Source organism: Triticum urartu, chromosome 2 (genome assembly GCF_003073215.2).
Source record: "Triticum urartu cultivar G1812 chromosome 2, Tu2.1, whole genome shotgun sequence".
NCBI classification, from domain to species: Eukaryota; Viridiplantae; Streptophyta; class Magnoliopsida; order Poales; family Poaceae; genus Triticum; species Triticum urartu.
In genome coordinates this window covers 594,191,194-594,202,463 of record NC_053023.1, presented here as the reverse complement: position 1 = coordinate 594,202,463, position 11,270 = coordinate 594,191,194, and the positions used below count along the sequence as shown (strand labels likewise).

Genomic DNA, 11,270 nt, shown 5'->3' with positions numbered 1-11,270 from the left:
TAGATTCTTATTTCAATTGTTCCAAAAGATGGTACCAACAAGAAAATGAACACATTAGATTAACTAAATTTGTCCATGGTTTTACTTTCCATGGCTCAAAAAGGACGCATAATTATTAAAGAGCACAATTTGAAGGACTTATAATTGGGTGCCTCCAAGATGGATTTTCCTTTCTACAATTCCATGCCTTTTGGATTACTATATGCTACGTACAAATAAAGAAGCTTTACTAAATAAATGAAAGAGCATTGCAGAAATCATTGGACATGCTATCTCAAAGAGTTTGTGATCACTAAAAACAATCGGTGACTAATCTTTCTTTATCCCCACGATAAGGCGGCCAACAACTCATCATTGGGTCTATAAAGTCTCGCGGAGAGCCCTCACGCCAAGCGCAGGGACCGACAGAACAGTGCACGCAGCACAGCAATCGCAGCCCCTCCCACGCCTCTCAAAGCTGATTTATTAAGCCTTAACCTCCTCCTTGGAGCACAGAGCATCGCTGGTCCTGCACCTCCGCGGCGGCCGGCATTTCGCAAGAATCGATGGGGTGCAAGTCGTGCCAGAAGCCCAAGGCGCAGCACCGCAAGGGGCTGTGGTCGCCGGAGGAGGACCAGAAGCTCCGCGACTACATCGTCCGCTACGGCCACAGCTGCTGGAGCACCGTCCCCGTCAAGGCCGGTAAGAACTCCCTCCCAGCCAAGCGCGGCCGGCATTTCGCGCGCGATTCCCCCGAGAATTTCGAAGGGGAATCGGGCAGATTTTCTTCTTGTCTACTTGCATTCATGCCCAAATTCCGAATTTCCCCTGATTTCCTGCCGAGGCTCTGCAAATGCACCTCGGCTCGTGGGAAGGGGGAAGATGGGGAATTAATTTCTCTTGAGCTTCGTCTGCCTGCTCGAATTCAGAATTCAGCAAATTTTTGTAGCGCTTTCGGAAAAGAATCCAGCAGAATTTTGTCAAATGTACCTTGGCAAGTGGGGTGGGGGCTAAATTTTGCCGTGAATTGCAGGGCTTCAGAGAAACGGCAAGAGCTGCAGGCTGCGATGGATCAACTACCTGAGGCCGGGGTTGAAGCACGGCATGTTCTCCCGGGAGGAGGAGGAGACCGTCATGAGCCTCCACGCCACACTAGGCAACAAGTAAGCATCCCAAGCACACATCACAATTCTCACCTTTTCCACCCCACCTTCTTCGGCCTCAGATAGCTGACGAGCAAAACGTCACCTGATTAGCAGGCGCGGTTGAATTGAATCAGTCAGAGAGTATTTCTTTGTTATTTTTTTCCTTCTAATTCATCTATAGTCATCCTCAGAAGTTTAATAATAAAAGGAAGAAAAGTAGAGTATTCTTGCTCAATTTGCTGGTGTCAGCATGGCAGTGTCGTTTTGCTGGCGAGTTGAGTTTCAAGCGTAGAAAGTGAAATAAAAGGGAAAGAAAACGTATTCCTGGCGGAAACAAAAGGAAATGCTGATGTCTGCCATGGGCATGGAGACCGCTTTACGTGGTGGAGTTGATGCCGACGCCTGCGTTGGCTTCTCTTTCCGAGTGCTGGTTTGGTGACAGTGAGCAAGCGCCTCGCTTTCGCTAACCTACTGGATGGAAAGTTGGCTTGGTCACGGTTAACCTCTTTTCGGACAGAGGAAAGGACGAAAGAGCAACTGAGAATCGCTAGCCTTGTGGCTAAAGGGTCTTTTGCGGTTGCCTGTCGGTGCAAGCAAAGCTGGTTTTATCATTTCCGTTTCGTGCGTCCTTGATCATAGTTAGTACTGTGCCGTGCCTAGTTTTGATAATGAAGATAGATTGATATTATGAGTGTACAATCATTTGTGAACACGCTTCTAGTACAGTCAACTGTTGAGACCAATGGGCAATGATAGTGTAACAGATGCTTTGACATTGACAATCCCAAGGGAGAAGACTTGTAGCTGATGCTACGGGTCTGTGGCAATCGTAGGTTTATTTATTATTGGAGCCACTGTACAAATACAATACAACGAGATTAAAACACAATAAAAAATAACCTGGTTTTAATTAGTTCTTGGCTCTGCTGACCCAGAATTCAGAGTCCAAATTACCTCATGGTTTGCTTCTCTAACATGGTGAGAAATTTTTCTGTGGTGCAGGTGGTCTCAGATAGCGCAGCACCTGCCGGGCCGGACGGACAACGAGGTGAAGAACTACTGGAACTCGTACCTGAAGAAGCGCGTCGAGGGCGCGCGGGCGCCAGCCAAGTCCGCCGGCTCGGACGCGCCCCGGAGCCCGACGCCCAGCGACAGCAGCCGCGAACGCAGCACCGTTAACCAGCCGTCCAACTCCGGCTCGTCCGGCCCGCCCGAGTCGTCGTCGACGGCCGACGACTCGAGCAGCCTCACCGGGCCCGGCGCGGCCGGCTCGATCCGGCCGCACGCGCCCGTGCTCCCCAAGGTGATGTTCGCGGACTGGCTCGACATGGACATGGACTACGGCGCCGGCCTGATGGCTCCGAGCGCCCTGGACGCCGCCTTCGACTGCAGCCCGGCGCAGCAGGGCGCGAGCGGGAGCACCACGGTGGACGGTCGTTGCGGCGCCGTGGACTCGTTGCAGGGGCTCGGCGACGGCGGCATCTGCTGGGAGTTCGAGGCGGACATGCAGGGCGGAGGAGCAGGGTTCTGCGACCTGCTCTCCATGAGCGAGTTCCTCGGGATCAACTAGGCGGGAACCCCGGCGTCGCGGGTGAGGCAGCAGGCTAAGCCGACCGTCGTGATCGAGCGAGCGGCGAAGTGTTCTGCGGCAAAGCGTCGCGGGGTGTTTGATTCGTTGTTCCGTGCTGTAAATCATCGTGCCGTGTTTGTGCAGTTTTAAACTTTTTTTTCTTTCTTTTTGCCTATAATTGTGCAGTCTTAAGGTTTAGAGTGTAGCGAACAAAGCGTTTAATTTCTTCGTAAGAGTTTGTAGCCCCGCTCTGGTCCCGGGGAACGTGTATACAGAAATAACAACGAGGGCAGAGCGCAAGGATTTCATGGTTTCATAGGTTCCGTATCCGATTGGTGTCTGAATTTCTGAATGAGAATGCATCATGGAACCTCGAGTTGTTAAGCTACTTCGATGTGTCGGTCCATAGTTTAAAAAATCGAACCGCTGAGCCTGTCGGTTAAGGTATTTACCGACAAAAAAATCAGAATATTCAAGGTTATTTTTTAAAATTTTGACCTCACATCAAAGAAATACACATAATATTGGATGTAAACCATTAATAATTCATAAGGTGGTATTGGCCTAGTTGCTTATTGGTGTCTTACCTCAAGGTTAGGTGTTTAATCCCTAGGTTATGCACCATTTATTTATTTTTTGAATATTTCCGTCTTTTTTTACTAAAAGACCAATACACCTTAAAAGGTAGGCAAGATACCGGTTCCTGGTTTTTCCGATCGAATCGGTGGTCCGGTCTAGTTTTTAAAACTATGATCTCAGCAGACCTGGTCGGCCGGCCCGGCCCAGCCTAGGGCTAAACATGTTTGGCATGGCATGATCCGCGAGAGCACGTCTAGTACACGGGCCTTGCCGTGCCGCCCTGCGTGCCCCGCCTTCAGGCCCAGGCACGACACTACAGGTAAATAGGCCGGCTCACCGGCATGTTTAGCCCGCCAGTCCGTGTATTATTCAGCCTATTTGATTGTTTTGGGCCTATATTCAGCCTCTTAGCTTATAAAAAAAGGGTCGTGCCATGCCCCGAGACACGTGCTCAACCTCGCGTCCTAAGCACGGCCCGATTAGCCACGGATCGGGCACGCGTGCTAATGAGTCGGCCTGTCAGGCACAACCAAGTGGCCAGGTTTGTGGGCAGATCCTATTTGGCGCGCGGGTCGCCGCGTAGAAATCGCGCGCATACCCCCTATGCACGTTGTGTTGGTTTGGGCCGGCCCAACTAGCCGTTTCGTTTACTTTTTGGTTTTTTTCCTTTTAATTTGCATGTTTTACTTTCTTTTTAAATTTATTTTCCCTTTTTTCATTTTATTTTTTCTTTCCAAATACACGGACATTTTCTCAAATCTGGGAACTTTTTTCCCCAAACCAATGGACATTTTTTCAAGTCGGTGAATTTTTAAAAAATTCAAAATTTGTTCACCGAAACAAAAAAAGTTCATCAAATTCAAAAAATGTGAATGAATTTTTAAAATATGTTCATCATATTAAAAAAAATTCATCGAATACAAAAAATACTTGATTTAAAAAAATCATCAAATTAAAGAAATGTTCATTGAATTTAAATTTTGTTCATGAGATAAAAAAATGTTCATCAAATTCAAAAAATTAATTTTTAGAATTGTGAGAAAATTTATGAATTCTTGCAATTTTTAAAATCCGTGAAGATTCTTATGAATTAGTGAACATTTTTTGAAATTATAATCTTTTTTTGAAATCCTAAACAAATAAAGAATAATTTTTTTATTCAACATTTATTTATCAAATTAGAAATAATGTTCATTGATTTTAAGTTTTGTTCATCAAATACAAACAATGTTCATAAAAAATTGTTCATCAAAATACAAAAATGTACATAAAATTAAAAAATAGTCATGAAAATTAGAAAAAGTTCATCTTTTTGAATTTCTTACCATTTTACAAATTTGTGAAGATTCTCTTACATTAGTGAAGATTTTTTAAATTCTGATTTTTTGAAACCCAAACTTTTTTAAAGAAGCAAAATATTAAACAGAAAATAAAACAAAAACAAAAAGAAACGAAAAAATAGGGGAGCCCTGCCCCACAATTGGGCTAACCCAAGTCACGTGTGGGAGCGAGGGGTTGCGCTTTGTGCGCAGAATAGGAGCTCCCAAGTTTGTGTCTCAGAGATCCTCAAATTAGAGCTTCGCTGAGGTAGGAGGATGACATGCTCGTTTGGGGCCCGGGTAAGTTTGGAAGTTTCTCTAACAAGAGTGCCTAATCTCTTGTGCTTGATGAAGCTCACAAAGTTAGCTCGATGGGCCCTAGTTATGTGCCTGATGGTCACTGTTCTTGTTGGAAACTCATCTTGGTCATGCGGTATTCCACCCACTATATCACATGGAGGGTGGTTGCGAATACCCTTGCGACTTGGTAGAATAAACACAATAGGGGTCAATTGACTAATCTCTACTCGGTCCTGTTCTGCTGAGATAGAAAACAACTTCCATCTCCTCTGTCGTTGCCCTCTTGCCCGTGAACTTGGAAGTTTATGGCGGAAGTGTGGATGCTACCCGATCTTGCATCTAATTGCAACATCGACAAAAATGGCTTCTACATGCTCTTGATCAGTTGCCTGATGTTGAGCATTGTATGCTACTAATGACCCTTTGGCGTTGTTGGCATGTATGCAATGAAGTGGTTCACAATAAGCCTCCACCTTGATGGATACTTCCAGAAGGTTCCTTGTCAGCTATCTTGATTCTTTGATTGGACTGAAACTTGATCTGCATGTTGCCATGCAAAGGAAAGGTGATCATCACATATGATAGTTCGCTTAAACCCTCACATGAGATACCGGCTATGGAGAAGTCGTTTGTTTGGCTTCCTCCAAGATGTGTTGCATTAAATTGAACTCAGATGGGTCCTTTGCGGATGACGGTGCTACCGGTGCAGGTATGGTACTCAGAGATGTCAAAGCGAGAATTATGTTATTGTCTTATTGGGAGCTTTTTCTTGTAGGGAAGCCATCGAGGTACAGCTATATGTACATGTATGGGAGGCGCTCTTTCTCTATCTAGATAAGTGACCTTCCAATTATAGTAGAGAGGATTCCATCATAGCAGTTAAGATGATTCAATCGCGTGGCTTGGACAGACTGGTTTATTCCTCTCTCATTAAAGAAATCAAACACCTTATTTATCTTCGCAAAACTTGTTAACCGTACTCAGAATAAGGTTAGCGATAGCTTAGCAAAGCTTTCTATATTGGATGGTAGAATTTTCACTTGGGTTGGTTCTGGACCTCCAGAACTTTAGATCTAGCTCTCGCAAATTGTAATGACAATGTCATTGAGTCATACAATGTTTTCACTCGCAAAAAGTCTTACTATTGTGTCGTACTTCTCATTAGATTGGTCCTCATGACCCGTGGACTCTTCTTGTAGTTCAAATTATCACCTGATGTCTACTACACAACCTTCTTCTTGTAGACGTTGTTGGGCCTCCAAGTGCAGATGTTTGTAGGACAGTAGCAAATTTCCCTCAAGTGGATGACCTAAGATTTATCAATCCGCGGGAGGCGTAGGTTGAAGATGGTCTCTCTCAAACAACCCTGCAACCAAATAACGAAGAGTCTCTTGTGTCCCCAACACACCCAATACAATGGTAAATTGTATAGGTGCACTAGTTCGGCAAAGAGACGGTGATACAAGTGCAATATGGATGGTAGATATAGGTTTTTGTAATCTGAAATTATAAAAACAGCAAGGTAACAGGTAATAAAAGTGAGCCTAAACGGTACTGCAATGCTAGGAAACAAGGCCTAGGGTTCATACTCTCACTAGTGCAAGTTCTCTCAACAATAATAACATAATTGGATCATATAACTATCCCTCAACATGCAATAAAGTGTCACTCCAAAGTCACTAATAACGGAGAACAAACGAAGAGATTATTGTAGGGTATGAAACCACCTCAAAGTTATTCCTTTGGATCGATCTATTCAAGAGTTCGTACTAGAATAACACCTTAAGACACATATCAACCAAAACCCTAATGTCACCTAGATACTCCAATGTCACCTCAAGTATACGTGGGTATGATTATACGATATGCATCAAACAATCTCAGATTCATCTATTCAACCAACACAAAGTACTTCAAAGAGTGCCTCAAAGTTTCTACCGGAGAGTCAAGACGAAAACGTGTGTCAACCCCTATGCATAAGTTCACGAGCGGAACCCGCAAGTTGATCACCAAAACATACATCAAGTGGATCACGTGAATATCCCAATGTCACCACAGATAAGCACATGCAAGACATACATCAAGTGTTCTCAAATCCTTAGAGACTCAATCCGATAAGATCACTTCAAAGGGAAAACTCAATCCATTACAAGAGAGTAGAGGGGGAGAAACATCATAAGATCCAACTATAATAGCAAAGCTCGCGATACATCAAGATCGTGCCATCTCAAGAACACGAGAGAGAGAGAGAGAGAACACATAGCGACTGGTACATACCCTCAGCCCCGAGGGTGAACTACTCCCTCCTCGTCATGCAGAGCGCTGGGATGATGAAGATGGCCACCGGAGAGGGATTCCCCCCTCCGGCAAGGTGCCGGAACGGGTCTAGATTGGTTTTCGGTGGCTATGGAGGCTTCTGGCGGCGGAACTCCCGATCTATTCTGCTCCCCAATGTTTTTAGGGTATATGGACATATATAGGTGAAAGAAGTCGGTCAGGGGAGCCACAAGGGGCCCACGAGGGTGGGGGCGCGCCCCGGGGGTAGAGCACGCCTCCCTGCCTCGTGGCTTCCTCGAAGCTTCCCTGGCGTCTACTCCAAGTCTCCTGGATTGCCTCCGTTACAAAAATTACTCTCCCGAAGGTTTCATTCCGTTTGGACTCCGTTTGATAGTCCTTTTCTTCGAAACACTGAAATAGGCAAGAAAACAACAATTTGGGCTAGGCCTCCGGTTAATAGGTAAGTCCCAAAAATAATATATAAAAGTGTTTAGTAAAGCCCATAAACAACCAAAACAGATAATATAATAGCATGAATACTTCATAAATTATGGATATGTTGGAGACGTATCAGCATCCCCAAGCTTAATTCCTGCTCATCCTCGAGTAGGTAAATGATAAAAGAAAGAATTTATGAAGTGTGAATGCTAGTAGGTGCACAAGTTTGATCAATGGTAATTTCAATCACCTTTTCTAGCATCATTATATATCATAACAGTAGCTCAACTCATAGGACTTCTCATGATCAAGTAACAAGCTATTCACATGTTAAAGTATAGATCATAAACTTTCTTGAAAACTAACAAACCGTGTTATCATCAAACAATTACAATTCATCTTATTTTCAGTAAGGGTCTATGTCAGAGCTTTGATTCAGCAAACTTCACATACTCAACTATCATTTAGTCTTTCACAATTGCTAACACTCACGTGATATTTATGGGTTCAAAGTTTTAATCAGACACAGAGAAAGATAGGGGCTTATAGATTCGCCTCCCAACCTTTTACCTCAAGGGTAATGTCAACAATAATAGTTCATGATGCCTTACATCCAATTGGATATATATATATATATCAGGATCTTTCCAACACAATGTGCTTGCCAAAGGATAAAATGTAAAAAGGAAAGGTGAAGATCACCATGACTCTTGCATAAGGTATAGGACAAGAATAAAAGATAGGCCCTTCACAGAGGGAAGCAGAGGTTGTCATGCGCTTTTATAGTTGGATGCACAAAATCTTAATGCGAAAGAACGTCACTTTATATTGCCACTTGTGATAGGGACCTTTATTATGCAGTCCATCGCTTTTATTTTTCCACATCACAAGGTCGTATAAAGCTTATTTTCTCCACACTAATAGATCATACATATTTAGAGAGCAATTTTTATTGCATGCACCGATGACAACTTGCTTGAAGGATCTTACTCAATCCATAGGTAGGTATGGTGGACTCTCATGGCAATACTGGTTTAAGGAATGTTTGGATGCACAAGTAGTATCCTCTACTTGGTGCAAAGAATTTGTCTAGCATGAGGGGGAAAGGCAAGCTCAGCATGTTGAATGATCCATGACAATATACTTTATTTCAGATATAAGAAAACATAACCCATTACGTTGTCTTCCTTGTCCAACATCAACCTTTTAACATGTCATATTTTAATGAGTGCTCACAATTACAAAATATGTCCAAGATAGTATATTTATATGTGAAATCTCTCTTCCCTCAATATTCTTTCATGAATTGTTCAAGTGACCAATACAATGTTTGCTAACCTTCAATAAATTTACCACCTCTACTTCTTATATGTGAAGTCATTACTCCCCATGGGATAAGCATATGAAACATATATAATTTCAGATTTATTATATTCAATTCATTCAACCATTTACTCATAGGATATATGTGAAGCACGTGAATGAATAACAAACTACTCCGAAAGATATAAGTGAAGATCACTGAGTAGTTAAATAATTATTTAGCTATGTGAAGACTCACCAATTTAATAATTTCAGATCTTGATACTTTATTCAAACAACAAGCAAAACAAAATAAAATGACATCTAATAATAGCAAACATCATGTGAAGAAGCAAAAACTTAGGATCAACCGATACTAACCGATAGTTGTTGAAGAAGAAAGGTGTGATGCCAACCGGGGCATCCCCAAGCTTAGACGTTTGAGACTTCTTGAAATATTATCTTGGGATGCCTTGGGCATCCCCAAGCTTGAGCTTTTGTGTCTCCTTAATTCCTCTCATATCACGGTCTCCCTAAATCTCAAAAGCTTCATCCACACAAAACTCAACAAGGACTTGTGAGGTAAGTTAGTATAAACCAATGCAAAAACCTTATCATACTCTTCTGTAGCAAATCACTAAAATTATTAATCAACATTTCATACTAAATTCCTCCGCATATTTAATAGTCATATCCTCAAATAGAATCATTAAACAAGCAAACATATGCAAACAATGCAAACATGACAGCAATCTGCCTAAACAGGAGAGTCTGTGAAGAATGCAGCAAGTCCGTACTTCCCTGCTTTCAAAAATTATGAAAGAAAATTTCCACTGTAGTAAATTTATCAGAGCTTATTATTCAAAAGGTTTCAACATTTTATCACATTCTGACTTTTCTAGGGAATTTTTACAACAGTGGTAAACTTTCTTATTTCAAACAGCAACATGTAGACTTGTAAAATAGGCATAGTAAAGGCCATCAGTGCCACTTTTATTGAAATAAAAGATGCAAAACATTTTTCTAAATAATAGCAAACAAATCCTAACAAAATTAATTGACGCTCCAAGTAAAGTTACCAACGAATGAAGACGAAAGAGGGGATGCCTTCCGGGGCATCCCCAAGCTTAGGCTCTTGGTTGTCCTTGAATATTACCTTGGGGTGCCTTGGGAATCCCCAAGCTTAGGCTCTTTCCACTCCTTATTCCATAGTCCATCGAATCTTTACCCAAAACTTGAAAACTTCACAATACAAAACTTAACAGAAAACTCGTGAACTCCGTTAGTAAAAGAAAACAAACCACCATTTCAAGGTACTGTAATGAACTCATTATTTATTTATATTGGTGTTAAACCTTATGTATTTCAACTTTTCTATGGTTCATAAACTCTATTACTAGCCATAGATTCATCAAAATAAGCAAACAACACATGAAAAACAGAATCTGTCAAAAACAGAACCGTCTGTAGTAATCTGTAGGTTTCGAATACATCTGGAACCCAAAAAATTCTAAAATAAATTGCTGGACGTGAGGAATTTATCTATTAATCATCTTCAAAAATAATTAACTAAATAAAACTCTCCATTAAAAAATGGCAGCAAATCTCGTGATCACTAAAGTTTCTGTTTTTTACAGCAGGATCGCAAAGACTTTCCCCAAGTCTTCCCAAAGGTTCTACTTCGCACAAACACTAATTAAAATCATAAAACCACATCTAAACATAGGCTAGATGAATTATTTATTACTAAACAGGAGAAAAAAGCAAAGAACAAAAATAAAATTGGGTTGCCTCCCAACAAGCGCTATCGTTTAACGCCCCTAGCTAGGCATGATGATTTCAATGATGCTCACATAAAAGATAAGAATTGAAACATAAAGAGAGCATCATGAAGAATAATGCTAGCAAATTTAAGTCTAACCCACTTCCTATGCATAGGGATTTTGTGAGCAAACAATTTATGGGAACAATAATCAACTAGCATAGGAAGGCAAAACAAGCATAACTTTAAAACTTTAAGCACATAGAGAGGAAACTTGATATTATTGCAATTCCTACAAGCATATGTTCCTCCCTCATAATAATTTTCAGTAGCATCATGAATGAATTCAACAATATAAATATCACATAAAGCATTCTTTTCATGATCTACAAGCATAGAAATTTTATTACTCTCCACATAAGCAAAATTCTTCTCGTTCAGAATAGTGGGAGTATCATAAGAAACTCGAATACTATAAATCGTTTCCACATTAATGGAGTAATGTTCAGAAAAAGGGTAATCATAAGCATAACAAGTTTTATAAATATAATCATCACTACTTTTTATAGCATAAGTATCATCACAATAATCATCATAAG

General features: G+C 41.6%; 1 protein-coding gene across 1 annotated transcript; it reads left to right on the top strand.

The window, feature by feature from the left end:
* Positions 1 to 360: 360 nt before the first annotated feature.
* Positions 361 to 3,023, top strand: LOC125539034 (transcription factor LAF1-like). Its single transcript, XM_048702396.1, has 3 exons — positions 361 to 681; positions 1,013 to 1,142; positions 2,127 to 3,023. Exons 1-3 carry the CDS (start codon positions 546 to 548, stop codon positions 2,692 to 2,694), a joined length of 834 nt encoding a protein of 277 aa, XP_048558353.1. The 5' UTR covers positions 361 to 545; the 3' UTR covers positions 2,695 to 3,023.
* Positions 3,024 to 11,270: the final 8,247 nt, after the last annotated feature.